Source organism: Dreissena polymorpha, chromosome 3, assembly GCF_020536995.1.
Source record: "Dreissena polymorpha isolate Duluth1 chromosome 3, UMN_Dpol_1.0, whole genome shotgun sequence".
Taxonomy (NCBI): Eukaryota; Metazoa; Mollusca; class Bivalvia; order Myida; family Dreissenidae; genus Dreissena; species Dreissena polymorpha.
The window spans coordinates 113,986,787-114,011,334 of NC_068357.1; the positions used below are offsets into that span (position 1 = coordinate 113,986,787).

General features: G+C 35.9%; 1 protein-coding gene across 6 annotated transcripts in view; it reads right to left on the reverse strand.

The window, feature by feature from the left end:
- The window catches only part of LOC127871092 (nuclear hormone receptor HR96-like), a 243,932-nt gene that overhangs the window by 202,934 nt on the left and 16,450 nt on the right, over positions 1-24,548 (reverse strand). For 4 of the 6 annotated variants that reach the window (XM_052413766.1, XM_052413763.1, XM_052413764.1 and 1 more), the window contains one exon: positions 23,258-23,639. The exons of the other annotated variants lie outside the window; for them this stretch is intronic. In XM_052413766.1, the coding sequence (XP_052269726.1) occupies positions 23,258-23,300 (43 nt within the window). In that variant the 5' untranslated portion in view covers positions 23,301-23,639. The remainder of the gene's footprint in view (positions 1-23,257; positions 23,640-24,548) is intronic. 6 annotated transcript variants of the gene reach the window in all.

The following is a 24,548-nucleotide window of genomic DNA, read 5'->3' on the forward strand; positions in this document are numbered from 1 at the left end:
GACCTTTGACCTAGTGACCTGAAAATCAATAGGGGTCATCTACGAGTCATGATCAATCTACCTATGAAGTTTCATGATCCTAGGCATAAGCGTTCTTCAGTTATCATCCGGAAACCATTTTACTATTTTGGGTCGTGACCTTGACCTTTGACCTAGTGACCTGAAAATCAATAGGGGTCATCAACGAGTTACGATCAATGTACCTATGAAGTTTCATGATCCTAGGCCTAAGCGTTCTTGAGTTATCATCCGGAAACCATTTTACTATTTTGGGTCATCGTGACCTTGACCTTTGACCTAGTGACCTGGAAATCAATAGGGGTTATCTGCGAGTCATGATCAATGTATCTATGAAGTTTCATGATCCTAGGCATAAGCCTTCTTGAGTTATCATCCGGGAAGCATTTTACTTCTTTGGGTCACCGTGACCTTGACCTTTGACCTAGTGACCTGAAAATCAAAAGGGATCATCTGTGAGTCATGATCAATGTACCTATGAAGTTTCATGATCCTAGGCATAAGTGTTCTTGAGTTATCATCCGGAAACCATTTTACTATTTCGGGTCATCGTGACCTTGACCTTTGACCTTGTGACCTGAAAATCAATAGGGGTCATCTATGAGTCAGGATCAATGTGCCTATGAAGTTTCATGATCCTTGACATAAGCGCTCTTGAGTTATCATCCGGAAACCATCTGGTGGGACAGACGAACCGACATGAGCAAAACAATATACCCCCTCCTCTTCGAAAGGGGGGGGCGGGGACATAATGAGAGAACTGCCCCCCTCCCAGCAGCCATGTTATTCAACTGACAGGAACCATTTTTTAACTCAACTCTCATATCAAGGAAACAAATGTTCTGAGCAAATTTCATGAAAATTGGGCCAAAAATGTGACTTCTACACTGTTCACATGTTTTCACTATATACATATAGAGAAAAATGCCCCGCCCACTGGCGGCCATGTTTTTTCACCGATCCCGACCATTTTCAAACTCGTCCGAGATATCAATAAAACCAATGTTTTGACCATTTTTCATGATGATTGGGCAAAAATTGTGACTTCTAGAGTGTTTACAAGGTTTCTCTTTAGCCAAATAGGGAAAACTGCCACTATATACATATAGAGAAAAATGCCCCGCCCACTGGCAGCCATGTTTTTTCACGGATCTCGACCATTTTCGAACTCGTCCAAGACATCAATTGAACCGATGTTTTGACCAACTTTCATGATGATTGGGAAAAAATTGTGACTTTTAGAGTGTTTACAAGGTTTTTCTATAGCCAAATAAGGAAAACTGCCCGCCCACGGGCGGCCATGTTTTTCAACGGATCGGAACCACTTTTGAACTCAACAAAGATATAATTAAGACAAACATTTTGACAAAGTTACATGAAGATTCGGCATGAAATGTGACTTCTACAGTGTTTACAAGGTTTTTCTTTTTTTTTACCTAGTGACCTAGTTTTTGACCCAGCACAACCCAGTTTCTAATTTGGCCGAGATTTCATTGGGACAAAGCTTCTAACCAAGTTTCATGAAGATGGGACAAGAAATGTGGCCTCTAGAGTGTTTACGAGCAAATGTTAACGGACGGACGGACAGACATACGACGGAGAAAGACCGGTCACAAAAGCTCACCTGAGCAATCCGGTGAGCTAAAAATATATCTTTATTACTTTTTGGGATTTTTTTTTTAATTTCGGTTTGGGATCGGGTCCATTTGCTTTAGGATATGGTTCATTTTACGGCCTTTTTTAAATAGCAGGTAAATCCCTGGAAAGAAATCATTATCGGTCAAATTCATTTCAGACCCACTCTATCTTCTCTCAACATAATAATTCAGGCAGATTATAAAGCCGAGACTATAGGCTACCCAGTGTCAGGGAGCAAAAATATAACACATAAGGAGAAAAAATATGGTACAAAATGGATTTGTGGCCATAAAAAGCAACATGATTTGAATTAACAATTTTCTGCTCCATTAAGATATGCCATCTTTTCACAGACACCAAATGGAACCATTTATTGAGAATGCACAGCATTCGGTCATTAAACATTTTGGCAAAGCCATGAAAAGCATTGCAGACTTATTCCCACTATAACATGGTTACTGGTAAAATTATGACATAAATGTTTCCAGAGCATGAGAATTTATTGCCTATAAAAAACACTTTGAGAAGGAAAATCATAAAATGCAGAATTTTGATTTCTGATACCCTCGCAAATGGGATCCTTTACTCTTGGCTTACCAAGAAGTATTCATTAATCATAAAATGCAGAATCTTGATTTCTGATACCCGGCAAATGGGATCCTTTACTGTTGGCTTAACAAGAAGTATACATTACTTATAAAGAAATCTGAGGAAATTCCCAAAGATTATTAGTGGAATCCTTATTAACCAGATGCTCATAGGAAAAGGTAAAAATTCACGTTTAGAAGGGATACCATAAGCGCTCGATGTCAATGACAATGTTGTTTTTTTTTCAAATTTATTTATTTTTTAGTTACCCATTGTTTATTATAGTGCATACACATACTAAATTAATAAAAATCTTCCGACAAAACGTCTTCTTAAAAAAAGATAATTCGACTATGTATGTATAGATATTGACAAGGTAAATCACTCGCCATTTTCTAAAGCGGAAGTGCGTCATTATGCATAATTAAATTGCTGTCACCCCGCTCGCTTATTGAAAGAAGGTCAAGGCCAAGGTAAAAATCAGGTATGGGTGCTGTGGGGGTGTTTCATAGTATTGATAGATAACATAAATTCAAGTATCAAAGCTTTATAGCATGCAATATTGAAGATAAAGCAAACATGTCATTTTTATTTAACAAATAATTTTAGTATTCTTAATTAGTCCAAAAGTAGGTCAATGTCAAGGTCAAAATAAGGTAATGTGATGTGCCTGTGTGTTTAGAGTACTCATAGATACATATACCCACAAGAGCACCGCATAACAGGTGCCACGCTCCGCTGCGAAAGCTTGTCAGAATTTTTTTTTTTTTTTAGAGGTCACAGTGACCTTGACCTTTGACCTAGTGACTCAACAAGAGATGTGTTTGTCAGAAACACAATGCCCCCTACTGCGCCACTTTGAAATAAAATTTCTATTTATCATTTGGCAGGTATAGAAATCATCTCCTTTTTAAGCTTATTACTTCCCTTGGATTATGTCCAATCCAACCGAGGGGGGGGGGGGGGGGGGTGGGGGGTCTGTAGACAGTCAAAAATGACCAAGTCAGACATCACTGACAACCAAGGCCCAAGGTGCCTGTACCCCGTGACTTTTTCGGCTATGTGTGGGACAATCGAATGTCAACAAACCATCGCTTCAGGTAACATTTTTGATAATTTCTTCATTAATTCAAAACCATTTTCAAAAAAACAAAGACGAGAGCCCGGTCATTGTCAAAATACACAACTGTGTTAAGTTTGCGCAAAATTAATTTAGTATTTTTTCCAAAAAGTGCAAACGCGCGTTTGAAAAGACACGAATTGAAATGCTATGTGTGGTATAATTTTTATTCAATCAACAAAAACGTTCATTATAATAGTCGAAGGTTTAAAAAATAGGGCGGGCATTGTAATTCTTCATAGAAAAGCTACATACATTGTATGTTTGCACAAATACTTCTGATTCGGAGTGTGTGCTTAAAAATGCAATTTGTTTTTTTGAAAATGGTTTTGAAAAAATGAAGAAATTATCAGAAAGGTACCTGAAGCGATGGTTTGTTGACATCCGATTGGCCCACACATAGCCGAAAGTCACGTGGTACAGGCACCTTGAAGGCCTGTGGTTTATCAAAAGGATCATAGCCAGAGTTCATCATGTATCTATGGACATAAGTCCACAGGTATGTAATGACAATACTAATAACAACTATGTACATGAAAGAAATGATAATTATATCATTTAAAAACAACTTTGACAAATCAATCATTTGAGTTATAAATAATCAAAATAATAAATATGTACAGTAACTGTGAAAAGAACTTCAATTCTTGGTAAGGAAATATATAATATGAGATTAATTATTATATAAATTACTTCCCTTGAAAATAATTGTCTCTAACAAATCTCTATTTTTAGTAGCAAATAATTAAAAGCCACTACCTGACTGTAGATTTACCACTCAAAATGTGCAGCTCCATGAGATACACATGCATGCCAAATATATAATGTGGCTATGTTTAATATTGAATAATTGTCTCCCTTTAAAGCTTATTACTTCCCTTAAATGTGTATTTTTTACCGTAGACCTTGAAGGATGACCTTGACGTTGACCTTTTACCACAATGTGTTTGTCATAAACACAATGCCGCCTAATGCGCCGCTTTATTTAACAAAAATATATAGGTGGGCAGGTTAGATAACTATTTCCATTTAAAGATTATTACTTCCCTTGACTTTGTTTTTTCGACCCTAGACCTTGAAGGATGATGTTCACCTTGAAATTTTACCACTCAAAATGTGCAGCTCCATGAGATACACATGCATGCCAAATATCAAGTTGCTATCTTCAATATTTAAAAAGGTATGGCCAATGTTAAGGTTTTAGCACGACGCCTACGGCGGACAGCGGACGACAGACGGCGGACGACAAGCTGGCTATGACAATAGCTCGAGCTAAAAACGGCTGAAAAAGTCTTAATAAAACAAGAGCACCGCATAACGGGTGCCAACGCTCGGCTGCATTTTTTAATAAATGAAAGCTTGTCAGAATTTTTTTTAAACTTTTTTTTAGAGGTCACAGAGACCTTGACCTTTGACCTAGTGACCCAAATATGGGTGAGGCGTGTAGAACTCATCAAGGTGCAGCTACATATGAAATTTCAAAGTTGTAGGAGGAAACACTTTGATTTTATATTCAATGTTCAAAACCTTGACAAAATGTTAAAGTTTTAGCACGACACGGACGGCGAACGACTTGACAAGCTGGCTATGAAAATACTTCGGGTTTTCTCCGAAAACAGCCGCGCTAATAATGAGGTAAAGTTCATGGTCAAAATGAGGTCAGGTGATTTAGGTATTCGCTATTTGATCTAATAGATATAACTTTTGATCGTTCCTCAACACTGTCCACAATCAACACCATATATCTTTTTAAAAGATATCTCTTGTTTACAATAATGATGGACAAGCATAACCACAAAAGCTCATGATTGAGGACTTGGTTCAAATGCACTGATTTATAGTATATTTTTGCATCAACCACAAATTTATATAACTTCTGGAAAAAAAAATCATAAATCCACATCAGATTCAATGGCATGTTTAAATTCTAATTAATCTGTCAAAAAAACATGTAAATAAAAAAACATTACCGACAAAATTGTATTGCATAGTCAAAATATTCAATACACCTTAACTTCTAAAGGCAAAAAGGGGCAGTGTTGATTGATGATTAAACTTCAAAAGCATTAAACCTAGCGATGTTTTTACAAGGTTATGTTGACATGATGTGTGACAATTTACATTAAGTCTGCGCGTTATGCATACAAGGAAGTGAAACTCTTGGCGTCAATCTTCAAATCTGAACACTTTATACAATATACATAAGTCAATTAAATCGCATGATATTTTGGTTTTTAATTTTGCAAAATGCTATAAAAGTAGCTAGATATTTGCATCAATTTTTCATAACTATTTAAGGCAAAAAATGTACACATTTGTGTGGTTTATTAAATATAAATAAGGTATGCTGTGCACAAGGATCATGTGAGATTTTCATGTACTGCATAAACTCTTCCAGTGCTGGAACCGAATTTTGAAGGCCTTTGCAAACAGTTTGGATCAAGATGAGACGTCACAGAATGTTGCGTTTCATCAGGATCCAAACTGTTTGCTATTCTGAAAGTATTATTTGAAAAAAAATCAAAGAAAATGCTCATTTTAGAAATTCAGCAGACGACATTTTAGCAGACAACAAATTTCCCAGCATGCAAAGGGTTAACATTTTTAAATAGGCTTTTTTTTCCCTCCAAGGCTATGGATTGGGCAAAGACAGGCCCTTTTTTGGAAAAACTCGTCACAAAAGTTTAGGATTCTGGAACAAACAAGAGCTGTCCCAACTTAAGCTACTATGGTGAATATTTCCTTCAATTTTTAGTAACACAGCAATGGTGACCCTACAGACCCAAATCCAGATGTTGATAGGTCTCTCCTGTTCCTGGTAAGTATCAAAATCACTTCCAAGATTTACCCATTTATGCCTAGTGGACTCTCCCATCCTTCTAAATTGGATCAATTTATTTCCAAAATTAGGGATGTCTAGTATATTGATTTCTATATTTAGAATATTTCTTATAGAAATTCCTTTAAGCAAACAGCGCAGACCCTGATGAGACGCTGCATGATGTCTACGCTGTTTGCCAAGGCCTTTTTTCAAGACGCTAGGCATAAATGGGTTAAGCTATTAAGGTGAAACTTTCCTTTAATTTTGAGTAACACCGCGATGGTGACCCTACAGACCCAAATCCAGATGTTGATAGGCCGCGATGGTGACCCTACAGACCCAAATCCAGATGTTGATAGGCCGCTCCTGTTCCTTATCAAAATCACTCCCAAGATTAAGGTCAAGCTTCTCTAGATATGTAATGAAACTTGAAGGTCTACATATGGACTTACCATGGACCAACCTTATGACCTAATGCAGTGAAATGTACTTCTCTTTTTTCAGACAGAGCATGATAACCAGTCAAACAACAAACTGTTTCCTCAACTCAGTTTGAACATCTCACATTTATCATCTTTTATCAGATTAAATTTCTGATTGTCTAATGATTACACATACAGATTCTTCCAGAAATCTTCAAAATGTTCTGTGCCAGACACTATCCAGACACTGAAAACTCCAGTAAATGTTTACTTGACAAGGGCATAGCTTGCTTCAAAATTTAGATGGGTAAAAAGCAAGGTTTGTTCAATAATTGTGTTTTTTTAAGGACAGAGCTATCTATGTCCCCTTTTATGAAAAAAGTGCCATAATTTTTAACCTTTCCAATTCATAGAGGATTGATTAAACACAGCTAAACAATGCAAATGTCAGTACTTAAAGTCACAATAGTTGACAATGATTATATTCACTTGTCACATCCTGAAATAAAACAGCTTATGGAAAAAGCTCAATCATTTATAATCACTCTAAATTCTCATGCCATTTTAACTTATTTTATTTGAAATTGTTTGGTAAGAATTGGCAAGTATTTTTTTAACAGAGGGATAATTGGGGTTTTCTCATTAAACCATCCAGGATAAGTCGATTGCTCCATATTTGTGACAATGCTTATTTGCAGTAACACATCGTGCAATCAAAATTCAAAGATATAAGTTCAACTATAAAAGTTAATTCAAAACATATAACTAAACAAGAGCTGTGTTTGTAAACAAAATACCCTATTGCGTTTTGAAGTCCCAGGGCAGCTATTTTGAAGAAAACAAGGCCCACAACTCACACTTCATCTGTAAGTCATGTTGGTATCCTCAAACACCAAAAATCAGCTAAATATCTGAAAGCTTTTCCTCAAAACTAAAAACTAGCAACTGATTATATCCCTTAAAAAATATTACTTCCCTTGTCAAAATGACCTGTTCCTGCCAAATGATTGTAAAAATTATCTCCCTTTAAAGCTTATTACTACCCTTAGATCAATAAACGGCCCGTATCTTTATCAACAATCAATGGATCAGAATGAATTTTTCACTTCATTGGTAGGTCATGAAGGTGAACTCCCATACCAAAATCAGTTCAATATCTTAAAGTGTTGCATAAAAAACCTCTGCAGCCAATTGTATAAATCTTGATAACTTATAATTATCCAGCGGATAACTTTTGGTTATGTTCAATTTTTTTATAAGATAACCAAAATTTATTCGCTGGATAAGAGTTATCCAGATTTATACAATTGGCTGCTGGAAAACAGAATGCCGGACAGAAAGTGCGTTTGCTATATGCCACCCTACTGGGTGCATAATAACTATATATAGGTTCCCTATATGTAAAAAGTTCATATCAGAATGTTGGTACTAAATGACAAAATACAATGTATTCAGGATAAACAAAAAAACAATTAAACACAAAGACAACAATCTATTACTTAATTTAAGCATGTCATAACACAACAACAAATTTGTAGTTTTCTCCTTTGCAAAGATTTATTAGCTGCAATTCAAACAACACAAGTTCAAGCACTCTGCCTCCACTGTGCCCATGGCAGATGTGATCCAGAGAGTTAGGTCAAACAATCAAAGAATGGCAACAAACCTAACTGCCATGACTGCCTGCTGCAGTTAAATGGCATATCTCTTCTTAACTATGCAGAAAATGCAGCCTTTGCTTCAAAAATAGTCCCAAATCTTGGCAGAGATCTCCCCCAGAAATCAGAAGGAAAATATTCATGTCGCCAATTACAGAGTCTGATGTATCTTGTCAAAAATCTTGATAAACTTCTGCTTATTTACATCTCTGTAAAATTATCAAGGCAAAAATCTGACTCATGCAACTGTTCACCACATTATCATGAACTGTGATAATCTGTTTGCTCTGGCACTTTATTGCGGAAAAAGCAGAGAGTTCTAAACAGAAATAATGAAATTTGGTTTATTTTTACACTCACCGCATGCTTCCATTTGCTATAACCAGGCCTCTTTGCCCACAGTTCAATAGATTATTAGCAAATGATTGTCATTTTTTTATCAGTGTAAAAGGTCCTGAAGATAAAGCATGACAGTTAACCATATTTCTTGATAATACACTAAAATATCTGAATGCCGTGATTTTTATCAAACCATGTCAGCAATAATATAATAACTTCTTGTTTTTAATCATGGTCATACTATAAACTTTTTCCATATTAAACATAAATTGCACCTTTTAAAGTTGTATGATGGGAGATTAGGCCTAAAAAAGGCGGTTAGTCTCCACCAACCCGAATTTTCGGCACCAGCCCTTTACATTTACATGTACTTACTATTCATGGTTGATTTTTCAACCAATTTTGCTAATTCACTTAAGTTACGACTAATTTAACGATCAAATTATCTACATTTGAATTTAAATTCACAAAAATGAACTAAAGAAATACTGTTGAAAGATATTGAAGATTTCTGTATGTTTTTGCATATTTGTATTTAATTGGGAATCATAAAAAGAAGACCTACTAACGCTTCTTTTTTTACAAATTTTGCTTGAAATAAATTACTTTCTTTGGCCTTACTTGTCATGCAGTTATTGCAGTTATAAGAATGCACATATTTTTGAAATATGATCATTTGGGGTTTAATATGCATATAAAGGATAAAAAGTGAAACTCATATTAGTGTCTGGTATAACATTGAGCTTATACAACCCTCAAATTCTGAATGCTTTTATGTATTTCATTACTTACCTAATTTTATAACCATGGTAACATGCATAATAGAATATTTATTACTGTCTTTATATAATATTTAAAAATGAATGCAAAAAAAATATGAAAAAGGACACAATTATGTCACAACAGAACAAAAAATTACAATTAAATGATATCATTTTATGTGTCAGTTAACCAGGTTTTAGTGCTTTTAGTTCTGCTAAAGACCAACACCAGCTTGAAAAGACTCCACACCAGGTGCACACAACAAATAATCCTTCTGCAATTAAATCATACTTTTATAATGAAATCTAGGCCACATTTGACGTTGACGTTCACATTTTTTATGCAAACACCTGCAGCGATTGCTATGGGATGTAGTTTGTTGATGTTTTACATTGTACATGACAATAAATACATAATGTATAATTATAACACAAGAACCATGCCTTCATTGATTGAAATTGTGACTTATATCAGAGCAATTCTAGTGATACTTTTACAGTTTAGTTTAAATGTCTTCCAAACAGCTGATAATCCAGTTTTGAGTTTTTTTTATGTCCCCCACTATAGTAGTGGGGGACATATTGTTTTTGCCCTGTCTGTCTGTTGGTCTGTTGGTCCGTTGGTCTGTCTGTCTGTTTGCGCCAACTTTAACATTTTGCAATTACTTTTGCTATATTGAAGATAGCAACTTCATTTTTGGCATGCATATGTATCTCATGAAGCTGCACATTTTGAGTGGTGAAAGGTCAAGGTCAAGGTCATCCTACAAGGTCAGAGGTCAAATATATGTGGCCAAAATCGCTCATTTTATGAATACTTTTGCAATATTGAAGATAGCATCTTGATATTTGGCATGCATGTGTATCTCATGGAGCTGCACATTTTGAGTGGTGAAAGGTCAAGATCAAGGTCATCCTTCAAGGTCAGAGGTCAAATATATGTGGCCCAAATCGCTTATTTTATAAATACTTTTGCAATATTGAAGATAGCAACTTGATATTTGGCATGCATGTGCATCTCATGGAGCTGCACATTTTGAGTGGTGAAAGGTCAAGGTTAAGGTCATCCTTCAAGGTCAGAGGTCAAATATATGTGACCCACATTGCTTATTTTATGAATTCTTTTGCAATATTGAAGATAGCAACTTGATATTTGGCATGCATGTGTATCTCATGGAGCTGCACATTTTGAGTGGTGAAAGGTCAAGGTCAAGGTCATCCTTCACAAGGTCAAGGTCATCCTTCAAGGTCAAACATCATATAGGGGGACATTGTGTTTCACAAACGCATCTTGTTCTAGATAGAAAACATATGGTTTAAAGACCATTGTCAGGTAAAACCTTAGTTGTTACACACAACCTAGATATAATTTTAACAAATATTTTGAGCAAGTTCTATGGTAATTGGGAACGAAATGTGGTTGCCAGCTTTTCAGTTAATGTGACCCAATGACCTATTTTTTGATACCACTTGACTCAATTTTGAACTTAAAAAGATTTCACTAGGTAAAATGTTCTGATAAAGATTCATTAAGATTGGGTAAAATGTTGCTTCTAGAGTGTTCACAAGCTTTGAATCCAATTTGACCCACTTTTTTTACCTAATAGGTGACCCAGTTTAAAACCAAATTAAGATACCATTATGGAAAATGTTCTGATCAAAGCAAAATATTTTGGGCAATAAATATGGCTTGTAGAGAGCTCTTTATTTTGAAATATTGATGCTGAAATTAAAATTCTATGGTGATATCAATGAGACAAACATCTCCACCAAGTTTCATGAAGAATAGGAAATAAATGTGGCCTCCAAGGTGTTTGCAAGCTTTTACTTCAATTTGACCTAGTGACCTAGAATTTGACCCAACATGACCCTGTTTCAAACTGCATCAAGATATTATTGGAACAAATATTCTAAGTTTCAAGTAGATTTGGCACTTAATTTAACCTACACAGTTTTCAAAAGCTTTGTCTTTAATTTGATCCAGATTCCTTTATTTTGACCCGAACCATTCCAATTTCAATCTAAGCCATGGCATCACCGGAACAAATGTTTTAAGCATGTTTTGTTGAGGATTGGGTGCTAACTATGACATCTAGAGAGTTCACAAGGTTTTACTACAGTAATGTAAGTAAAACTGCCCAGCCCTCAATGGCAGCCATGGCCCAGAACCATTTCCAAACCTGGCCCTTATATAATTGGGACAAATGTTTTAAGTATGTTTCAAGACGATAGGGCAAAAAAGTGACTTCTTAACTGTTAACAAGCTTCAAGTTGAATTTGTGACCTAGTTTTTGACCCTACGTTTCCCAGTTTCAAAATCAGCCTAGATATAAGTGGGACAAAATTTAATGTTCTAAACAAATTTCATGAAGTTTGGGCGATCAACAATGACACACGATAATGACAGGCAAAAAGCTATCACAAAAGCTCCCTACGTACATATAATTTCTATATTTATAAAAGGTAAGTCATCATACATGTCATAAAGTACTGCATTACTGTAAACAAGGGAACACAATCAATATCATAATGTAACATATGTAATACACAAGTACTTTACACTCACCCTCAGTTTACAATTAACCCTTTGCATGCTGGGAAATTTGTCATCTGCTAAAATGTCGTCTGCTGAATTTCTAAAATTAGCATTCTCTTCAGTTTTTTTCAAAGAATACTTATCAGAATAGCAAACAGTTTGGATCCTGATGAGACGCCACGTTTTGTGGCTTCTCATCTGGATCCAAACTGTTTGCAAAGGCCTTCAAAATTCAGTTCCAGCGCTGAAAGAGTTAAGGTCTGGAAAAAAATCAACAGACAACTGTGAAACATTCATATGCATAAAATGTTGATTTTCTTTTCATTGTGACCAAACATGAGTATGAAGAATTACCCCCTCCTCAATTGTTATATGAATGATTTATTTGTTTTGGTGGATAAATGTCAGATGGCATTTAAGTATTAAAATTACTTAACATTTTGAAATTCTACTTACATCTTATTTAAAAGCATTAAAGGTTTGTAAACAGCACATGCCAAATTTAAAACAAGACTATTGCCAAGCAATAAATGTCTCCTACCGGCTCCACCATTGTCAGAAATATTATTTTATTTTGTTTATATTTGTTGCAATAGCAACCAGAATTTTTGGCGTAGGTTCAAAATGAAATGACGTGCATAATGTCCTTATTGCCATCTCTCCAGGTTTCAAGTTTCATGAAAAAATATTAAGAACTTTATAAGTTATCTCAGGATCCAGAAAAGTGCGACAGACTCGCAGACTGACAGACTCACGGACACACAGAGCGCAAACCATATGTCCCCTCCTGTGAAACCGGTAGGGCACAATAATACAGACAGGGGTCTCCAATGGAATACAGTTATATGAAATATTAGTTATTTTGCAATAGACTTCCAGTAACAATTACACATTTAAGGTTTGTACACATCAAAAGCAAAATTGTATACAGAATACAGAAAGGTATCTTCCATGGAATACAGCATTGTAAAATATTAAATATCTTGCAAAACATTTCCACAAACAATTATGGGGTTGTTGCCCCCAATCTGTTATCATCTGGCAAGAAATTGCGACACCTGAATTCAAACTGAATTTTATCAATAGATAGGAAGATTAAACAAGAAACTTATCAGAAAACATTTGGTGCATGAAACATACTTTAAATGTTGGCACACAAGATAAAAATAGACTCTAGAATCCGTTAATACTAAAAATATTAGTCAATTCCTTGTAAACATTTCAATTAAATGTAATTTACTATAAGAGATATTTCCTAGGGCTTTTAAATCAAGTGCACAGCATATCCAGTTACAATGACTAATTAATTAAAAGCCATAATGCCATTTCAGCATTCAGAGAACAAGAGGTCCTGAAAGGCCCAAAGTCGCTCACCTGAGATTCAAAGGAACTGACCTGTTCTGTGCAGCCCAAGATGTCATTAGAACAATATGTTCTTACCAACTTTCATGACTAGTGAACACTCTGGCAGCCACGTTTTTCAACAGACCAGAACCATTTTCATACACATCCAAGATATCATTTAAACAAATATACTGACCAAGTTTCATGAAGATTCATAATTCCATATAAGGAAAAATGCCCCGCCCACTGGTGGCCATGTTTTTCAAGCAACTGGAACCACTTTCGAACTTGTCCAAAATATAATTGGGACAAATCTTCTGACAAAGTTTCATGATGATCGTACAATGAATATGGCTTCTAGAGTGTTAACAAGGTTTAACTATAGCTTTATAAGGAAAAATGCCACGCCCCCATTGGCGGCCATGTTTTTCCACCAACCGGAACCATTTTCGAACTCATCCAAGATATCCTTGGGACAAATCATCTGATCAAGTTTCATGATGATCGGACAATAAATGTGGCCTCTAGAGAGTTAACAAGATTTTACTAAAGCATGATATATAGCCATATTAGTAAAAATGGCACGCCCCCTGGTGGCCATGTTTTTTTAGCAACCGAAACCATTTTCGAACTCATCCAAGATATCATTAGGACAAATCTTCTGACCAAGTTTCATGAAGATCAGAAAATGAATGTGGCCTCTAGAGTGTTAACATGGTTTTACTATAGCCATATAAGGAAAAATGCCCTGCCCCCTGGCAGCCATGTTTTTCAACCAACCAGCATCATTTTTTAACTCGTCCAAGATATTATTGGGGTAAATCTTCTGACCAAGTTTCATGAAGATCGGACAATAAATGTGGCTTCTAGAGTGTTAACAAGATTTTACTATAGCCATAGATAGCTGTATAAGAAAAAATGCCCCGCCCCTTGGCAGCCATGTTTTTCAAGCAAATGTAACCATTTTCAAACTCATTCAAGATATCATTGAGACCAATCTTCTGACTAAATTTCATGAAGATTGGACAATAAATGTGGCCTCTAGAGTGTTCACACGGTTTTACTAACCATGATATATAGCCATATAAGTAAAAATGCCCCGCCCCCTGGTGGCCATGTTTTTTAAGCAACCGAAACCATTTTCGAACTCATCCAAGATATCATTAGGACAAATCTTTTGATTAAGTTTCATGAAGATCGGAAAATAAATGTGACCTCTAGAGTGTTAACAAGGTTTTACTATAGCTATATTAGGAAAAATGCCCCGCCCCCTGGCAGCCATGTTTTTCAACCAACCAGCATCATTTTTTAACTCGTCCAAGATATTATTGGGGTGTATCTTCTGACCAAGTTTCATGAAGATCGGACAATAAATGTGGCCTCTAGAGTGTTAACAAGATTTTACTATAGACATATATATAGCCATTTAAGGAAAAATGCCCCGCCCCTTGGCAGCCATGTTTTTAAAGCAAATGTAACCATTTTCGAAATGATCCAAGATATCATTGAGACCAATCTTCTGACTAAATTTCATGAAGATTGGACAATAAATGTGGTCTCTAGAGTGTTCACAAGGTTTTACTATAGCCATTTTATAGCCATATAAGCTGTCTCCATTGGAAGACATATGCCCCCAAAAAACGCTTTTTCGAAACCTAAAAGCAGATTTCAAAACCTAAAAACGGACCCTTAGTTCAAGTTCAAGGTAAAAGGGGTAAAAAAGTTGTGTGCGTATGGAAAGGATTTGTCCATATACACATGCATACCAAATATTAAGGTTACATCTGAAGCGACATAGAAGTTATGAGCATTTTTCGAAACCTGAATGCAAAAGTGCGACGGAAAGACAGACGGACAGACAGATGGACGGACAGTGCGACTTCTATATGCCACCCTACGGGGGGCATACAAAAAGTTAAGTTTTGATAAAGGACAATAACAATCCAACATGCACAACTTCATAACATAAGGAAAAAAAACTCAATTTTTCGATGATACAAGGGCCGTAACTCAGGAGTGTCTTAGTCAATTTGACTGATTATCGAACTTGACCTAGATCTTATGACCTAACACATTTTCATGTAGTAAGCAGGAGATCCTATGAAATGTGCTCCAGTTATTGGGTGGAAACGAGAAAAAACACAATTTTTCGATGATTCAAGGGCCGTTACTCAGAAGTGTTTGGGTCAATTTGGCAGACCTTACAAATTTTTATGAAGTGTGGCGAAGATCCTAAGACAATTGCTCGAGTTATTGAGCAGAAACGAGAAAAAACGCAATTTTTTTATGATTCAAGGGCCGTAACTCAGGAGTGTCTGGGTCGATTTTGCCGAGTATCGACCTTGACCTAGATGTTATTGCCTTACACATTTTCATAAAGTGTGGCGAAGATCCTCTGACATTTGCTAGAGTTATTGAGTGGAAACCAGAAAAAAAACAATTTTACAATGATTTAAGGGCCGTAACTCATGAGTGTCTGAGTGAATTCGGCATATTATTGAACTTGACCTAGATGTTATTGCCTTACACATGTTCATGAAGTTTGGTGAAGATCTGATGACAATTGCTCGATTTATTGAGCCGAAACAAGAAAAAAAACAATTTTACGATGATTCAACGGCCATTACTCAAGAGTGTCTGGGTCAAATTGGCTGATTATCAAACTTGACCTAGATGTTATTGCCTTACACATTTTCATGAAGTTGGTGAAGATCTGATGACAATTGCTTGACTTATTGAGCGGAAACTAATCCGGACAGAAAGACTAACTAACTGACTGACTAACGGACGGTGCGATTTTAATATGCCCCCAGAATCTATGTTCTGGGGGCATAAAAATACTTTGTATTGCTTTCCCATGGTCTTTTTCCTCCCACATCAAATTTTTTCAAAGCCTAGTTGTTTTTTCGAAAGATTGCGATTACACCTTAACATTTTAAGATTTAGATTGTTCATTTTTAATTATATAAGATAAAAGTACAAATCGCAGCATTTAAATATAGCAGACCTTGGGTAAACATTACAGGTCCCTTCTGTTTCAACCGATAAAAAATGAACATTCATAATGTGTAAAAAGATAGTGTATTATGCATAAATCAATACACTTTAAATGCAATATTACGCGCTCCCGTATAATACAGAATCTAATATAACGCAGAGTGGGTCTTAAACGCTCCTTTACTTTCTCTAAGGTCGCGAGCATTTTTCTTGAAACTCAAAAACGGCAGTGCTCATTGAGCTGATTTCATAATTGCTCAAATTTAATCGATTGAGAGATTACCCATTACTGTGGCATTTGACAGTTTAACCCTTTCCCACTTAGAAGCAAAGTGAAAATAGCTGCGGTATGTGCAAACAGTATAAAACCAGATCAGTCTGCGAGAACTTGCAGTCTGTTCAGGTTTTATGCTGTTTGCTGCTCATCATGGAAATGATTGAAGCCTTTAAAACTTCTAATCTAATAAGAAAGGTCTTAAATGAAATGCAACTTTGTAAGAGACTACAAACGTGTGAAAATACGTATCTAAGTGGTAAAGGGATAAGAGTGATCATCTATTGTCTGATGCATATAAAGGTATGAAACATAGCATATGTTTATCCCTGGTTCATGCTGTTACTTTTAACCCTTTCAGTGCGGGAACCGAATTTTAAAGGCCTTTGCAGACAGTTTGGATCCAGATGAGACCCCACAGAACGTGGCGTCTCATCTGGATCCAAACTGTTTGCTATTCTGATAGTATTCTTTGAAAAAAATGAAGAAAATGCTTATTTTACACATTCAGCAGACGACATTTTAGCAGACTACAAATTTCCCAGCATGCAAAGGGTTAATGTGCTATTGATTGTTTGAATCATTGACAGCTTTGACACGGTATATTTCATTTCATTGATATTTGTAGACAATATGTATTTAAATATAATGACTGCTAAATGCAATGGAAAACATAACAGGCAAAGAGAAGTCAAATAGGTACTTCAGACAGTTTCATTACATACAAACATAAGGTTACGGATAACAGAAATTTACTTCCATTTTCTCCTGGTTATCAGAAAGTCCCTGGAAGCACATTTATTTGCGTGACTGCTGATGACAAAAAACTTTGTTTTGTATTGAATTGCATTAAATCTAAATTTAAATTTACTCTTCCATTGTTAATTGTTATTATCTAATATGAACAGTTCCAAAATAAACCTCTGTCCCATGTTGCACTCAACACTTTACACTTCTGAAAAATAGTGTTTTGTTTGTGTTTTGGAAGTTGGTTAACACATTTATCTTCATAAATGTCCATAATTTTTTGTTAAATCAATGTTGTTATTATAAGAGATTCTCAGATATATATACACATAAAAAAGCGGTATGTATACAGTTATCAATATAGTACGGTCTATATGCATGCATTGGTGAATGCCAACACAACAAAGTAATAAATGAGTTCAGAACTTATAACGCAGATCCCTTTTTTAACATGGTGTTGATCTAAGGCTTGAGACGCGTCTTCTGAGTTATTATACCCATGCTTTTTGGAGAAAAAGTGGGGATTATGTGGTTATCTACGCCAACTGTCCGTCCGTCCCTACTGGCCAGGAGGGACGGACGGACAGTTGGCGTAGATAACCACATAATCCCCACTTTTTCTCCAAAAATTCTCCTCCTACACTATAAGCACTAGAACCTTGAAACTTACACACATGGTCGCTATGAGCATATGTTGGACTGTGACGGCAACGGAATTTTGATCTGACCCCTGGGTCAAAAGTTATGGGGTTTGGGGTTGGGCCGGGTCAGAGATTTTCCTGATACCGCGATTCCAAAAAGGCTCATAACTACTGTGTCCCTTCAGATATTGCTTTCATATTTGGTATGCATGTGTATCTGGACAACACCTTTCCATGCGCATACAATTTTTTAATCCTGTGACTTGAGGTCAGCGTTCAGGTTTCTAAATCTGCGACAGCGATTCAAAAAAAGCTCATAACGTCTGTGTCCCTTCAGATATTGCTTTCATATTTGGTAAGAATGTGTATCTGGACATGAACTTTCCATGCGCATAAAATGTTTGACCCCTGTGACCTTGACCTTGAACACAGGGATTTTGAAATCACTTATGTGGTTACCTCCACCGTCTGTCCATCTGTCCTGGCCAATATCTCCTCCTACACTATTTGCACTAGAACCTTGAAACTTACACACATGGTAGCTATGAGCATATGTGTGACAGTGCACTATTTGGAATTTTGATCTGACCTCTCCGTCAAAAGTTATAGGGGTTGGGGTTGGGCCGGGTCAGAGATTTTCGCTCATTTTTTTAGTTTATTTTACATTAGCTTCTTCATTTCTACACCGATTTACTTCAAATTGATACTGAACAACACTTATGATAATACAGTCAATCTCAACTATGCATGGCCCCATTACCAACCCTGAGTCAAACATGCGGCGTGGGGATACGTGTCAGCCTCTGCCGCGCCATTTCTTGTATTAGAGTTACGGTGTAATCTTCATATATTGTTTTCAACTTTATGATAACAGAAAAACTTAAGCAAGAAAAATAATCAGATTTGAGTTATTATAGCAACTCACATTGTCTGTTTCATTAATTGAAATTCCAACATCAAAACATTAAAAATCTCAAAAATCAAAGTCCTTACCATAGAATAAGTACCCAAAATGTCCATGCAAACAGTGAAGAGTATGCATTCTACACTAGGACAAGTAAACAATTCAACCAATACTCTCTGTATAACCATATTCTTATTCATAAGTATGTTAGTGTAGAGCAAAGTGTTATAAAGATTAATGCAAAAATCTGCAAAAACTACATTTCATTTATTCAAAGATAAACCTCTTATGCACTACCTGCCATTGCACCACATGAAAGTACCTGAATAATTTGCACCTTGCTATCAGTGCTTGACCCCATATGGTCACACCTAATGCAGGGGTGATAATTCCTTGCCCTATGGAATGCTGGCTTATCAGCACTCGACCAGCCTATGGCTTATCAGATAGCATGCACTAAAAGAGCTCCAAAATCTGATGCTACAAAATGTAATCCAGGCTTTAAAGAGACATGTGTCGTGTTCTGATAAAACTGGGAATAATGTGTGTAAAGTGTCGTCCCAGATTAGCTTGTGCAGTCCACACAGGCTAATCAGGGACGACACTTTCCGCCTAAACTTGCTTTTTGGTAAGGAGGGACTTCCTTGAAACTAAAAATACCATAAAAGCGGAAAGTGTCGTCCCTGATTAGCCTGTGCGGACTGCACAGGCTAATCTGTGACGACACTTTACGCACATGAAACAAAGAAATTTTTTACCTATGGCATTTTTACCTCTGGCATTTTTACCTATGGGATTTTTACCACTTTACTTCTGGCATTTTTACCTCTGGCATTTTTACCTCTGGCATTTTTACCTATGGCATTTTTACCTCTGGCATTTTTACCTACATTCACGCACCAAAAGGAAACCTTTCTTGTCTGATATAGTCACAACCAACCAAACTCACAAATATTGGGAATGGGCATTGAACCCAGGTCACATTGGACAACTGTGTACCAACAACTATGCTTACAAGACAGCCTGGTCACATTGGACAACTGTGAACCAATCACTATGCTTATCAGACAGCCTGGTCACATTGGACAACTGTGAACCAATCACTATGCTTACCAGACAGCCTGGTCACATTGGACAACTGTGAACCAATCACTATGCTTATCAGACAGCCTGGTCACATTGGACAACTGTGAACCAATCACTATGCTTACCAGACAGCCTGGTCACATTGGACAACTGTGAACCAATCACTATGCTTACCAGACAGCCTGGTCACATTGGACAACTGTGAACCAATCACTTCATGATAGTAGTAAAAGCGCAGTAAAAGCTCTGCGTTGCGTTGTAGTATGATCTTGAATGTCGCGGCAGTAAACGCAGTAAGCATTTGACGTACGGGAATTGTAGAACTAAAGACCATAATTTTCCAAATTGCTTGATTTGGACTCCGATCAGCCTCGATCATTTTTTTTCAGATTGTGGCTTGATTGGAATGATTGTCGTAAAGTTGTAGCTATGTGAGAACTTGGGTTATCAGACAGCCTGGTCACATTGGACAACTGTTTACCAACAACTATGCTCACCTGAGACAGCCTGTCAAGAATACGTAGGTCAGAATGACCACTTGTTATTTTATTCCTCCCATGAATAAGCATTCCCAAGCATGTTAATTTGACACACAATATTACATAGCCTCATGGGATATAGTTATTATCTCTGTATATATTGTTCTTTTTTATTCAACAGACAGATACATGTTTTTCGAGATAGTAGAATCACCTTCAGCTAGGGTAAGGTAACCATAAAGATACCGCAATTTGGCATCATTTCGAAGCACACAAAACACATACAACCGGCAAGTTGTTTTTTCTCATTCCTAGATACCCCTATCTCCGGTGGTCTGGTTTATAACTCACCACACAATAAGCCTGGTCTGGGTCTAATAAACAGTTGGCTCATTTACAATATCTTGAATTTACCAGGATTTTTAGGCCACTGGCAAGTGGGTACTTGATCTTCTGAAAACACTTCAATCAGCCTGTTTGTTATAAGTCTACCATGCACCCTTTAATTATAAATACTATATTGATAAAGTTGTACAAGAAAAAGGTAATGAAAAGGAGGCATTTTGTACTTTAATAAAGGATATCACATATTGATTTTTTGTTTGCTACAATTGTTCATGTTATTTTAATCAAATTTAACATATTAACATTTAACAACCCAGAGTTGTGCCCCTTGGATGTTGGTTCAATACAGACAAACAATGAAACAATGCTGATTTTTCGTTTCTAGCATCACTTAAAATGACATATTTTTGGCAACTTTTTGCACAGTTTTAGAACTGTCTTGCATCTTGTATAAGCAAATTTTAACTTGGTTTCTTCTTAGGCCTACAGAAGACTCGTACATTAAAATATAAAGGTTTGTGTTCACGAAATCCTTAAACACCTTAATTGTCAATATTGGCCAGAATTGCTTTAAAAATGAAGTTGTTTGTGTTTATGGTGCATGATTTAGTGAACATAAATATCGCTTTTAGGTCATAGCTGCGGGCAATTTTAATAAAATCTCCCAATTTAGACATAAAGAATTATGGCACGTGTAATTGCAACTGACTAATCAGTCAATACTATAATTTTAAACAATTATTGAAAGAAGAAAATCTTGACTAATGACTGAAAATTGCAGGTGTTTTTTTTAAAAGTGCATTGAAAAAATTTTGTAATACTATTTAACATTTGGTCCCCTTTTTCAAATAATCATAAATATCAAATATAGATTATGTAAATAATGATTATAATTTTATTTTTTTTAACAACTAGGAGAAATAATAATATTTTATAAGATCATCTATAGTTCGGCATATTAACCCTTTCCAACTCAAATGTGAAGTGAAATGGCTATGTGCAAACAGCATAAAACCAGAACAGCCGCAGCAGCCTGCAAGTAACTTGCAGTCTGTTCAGGTTTTATGCTGTTAAATGCTACTTATCAGTATATGTAAGGGTTGTAAATGAAGCCTTTAAAATTTAAATCTTTTAAGAAAGGTATTAAATAAAATTTTACTTTCTATGGGACTACAAGTGGGTCAAAATATCTAAGTGGTAAAGGTCTAATCAATGTTTACTCTTCCATGGATTGATTATACCGGTTAGATTTATATACCACAAGTTGTTTCAGTGTCACTAATACATCACAACAACATCTGCATCATAGTTTTCACACATTCTATGGTTTGAGCGCAAAACTATCGTATCCTATATCAGTGTTTTTTAGTTCGATATTGGAGCCTGAGCCCCATTCCTAATGGACAAAAGTATATATTTTTCCCAAATGGAACCTAAAAATTCCTAATTGAAAGTTTAAAAAAATATAATTTTTTTTAGATTTCAACATTAAGTTCATCTCCCATCCAGCTCTTTAAGTTGCACCTTATTAAATATAATTTAATATAACATATAAAACATGTTTATTCTCATTTTTGAAGCATTTGTTAGCAAAAACAACAACAACACTAATTTCCCAATTTTGGTCAAAACACCGCGAATTTTCCCAATCCACAGGGACCTGACCCCAATCCCAAAATGGTGAGAAAAAAACACTATATATAGAAATATGCAGCAGATACCACAGCGTCATGCTCATCAATCTTTGATTCCTCTGTGAACTTCAAAGCAGCATGTTTTTTCAACACAATAATTGTAAATTGAGTTTTATATCTCAAGGACCAAACAACCTGTTTGCAATATAAGAAGGAAGGGGGGACTTAAAGTCTTATAATTCATATCTGTCTTGTTCTGTGAAAACTGGGCTTAATTCATGTGCGTAAAGTGTTGTCCCAGATTAGCCTGTGCAGTCCGCACAGGCTAATCAGGGACGACACTTTCCGCCTAAACTTGATTTTCAGTAACGAGGGACTTCCTTGAAACTAAAAATACCATGAAAGCAGAAAGTGTCGTCCCTGATTAGCCTGTGCGGACTGCACAGGCTAATCTGGGACGACACTTTACGCACATGAATTAAGCCCAGTTTTCTCAGAACAAGACACATATATTCAGTCAGTGTAAGCTGTAGAAGTTTTTAAAAAAAACAATCATGACTTATATAGCTATTTGTAATGATAGCACACGTAACTCTGCTAGGTAGATTATTTTCTACTTATTTTGAAGAGAATATTAAAGACTGTCAAAAAGTTCTCAAAAATTAACGTTTAGGCTTTAACGGGATAGAAATGAAATGTTCATGAAAATCTCATTTTATGGTGAGTGAAACAGAGAACCGAATACTGGTGTAACTAATATAAAGTAATTATTTTGTTATTTTTTGCTAACAGAAATACAGGCAAAATCATCCAACTACATGTAGCAAAATTTGCAAAATTTTCTCTGTCAGTTTCTCAAATATAACATTAATTTACACACATATACAGATGTCATTTTTACTCACCTTTTGAACTACTCCCTGGGAGGGGTGGGGAAATTCTCTCCATCGTCCCAATATTGCACTTAACAATAAAATTGTTTGACTAATTTTAATATCCACTTCACAATATATCCAAAACTAAATAACTTTTATGTCTTGTTGGTTTTTGTAACTTTTTTTATCTGAATCCCATAAAATTGTATCACCAATCACATGTTTTTTGTTAAATAAACACCACAATTAGTTATAACACATTTCACTGTACACTTTATGAAGTATCACCATTAATAATGTCTTGTAAGGAGATTTTCATAACTTCCTAAACAAAGACCTATGTGATCTCACGTTTGTTTGTTGCAGATATGCACTTTGTTATCACTTCACTGTAACTTTGATGTACTGAAATCTTAAAAGCAAGAAGAAACCTACACAAAAATTACAACTCACGCACTGTCAACAATTAAAACATTTGAGACCTATTCAATACTCTAAAGGCCTTGGACTATGCTAATGAAGTGCTAAAGAGTCTAAACAGTTTTCCCTAGTTATACTTCTACTTGCGACGACATTATAAAGTGCATAAAGTGTGCAGTCTGCAGTTTTCCCTAGTTATACTTCTACTTGCGACGACATTATAAAGTGCATAAAGTGTGCAGTCTGCAGTTTTCCCTAGTTATACTTCTACTTGCGACGACATTATAAAGTGCATAAAGTGTGCAGTCTGCAGTTTTCCCTAGTTATACTTCTACTTGCGACGACATTATAAAGTGCATAAAGTGTGCAGTCTGCAGTTTTCCCTAGTTATACTTCTACTTGCAACGACATTATAAAGTGCATAAAGTGTGCAGTCTGCAGTTTTCCCTAGTTATACTTCTACTTGCAACGACATTATAAAGTGCATAAAGTGTGCAGTCTGCAGTTTTCCCTAGTTATACTTCTACTTGCGACGACATTATAAAGTGCATAAAGTGTGCAGTCTGCAGTTTTCCCTAGTTATACTTCTACTTGCAACGACATTATAAAGTGCATAAAGTGTGCAGTCTGCAGTTTTCCCTAGTTATACTTCTACTTGCGACGACATTATAAAGTGCATAAAGTGTGCAGTCTGCAGTTTTCCCTAGTTATACTTCTACTTGCGACGACATTATAAAGTGCATAAAGTGTGCAGTCTGCAGTTTTCCCTAGTTATACTTCTACTTGCAACGACATTATAAAGTGCATAAAGTGTGCAGTCTGCAGTTTTCCCTAGTTATACTTCTACTTGCGACGACATTATAAAGTGCATAAAGTGTGCAGTCTGCAGTTTTCCCTAGTT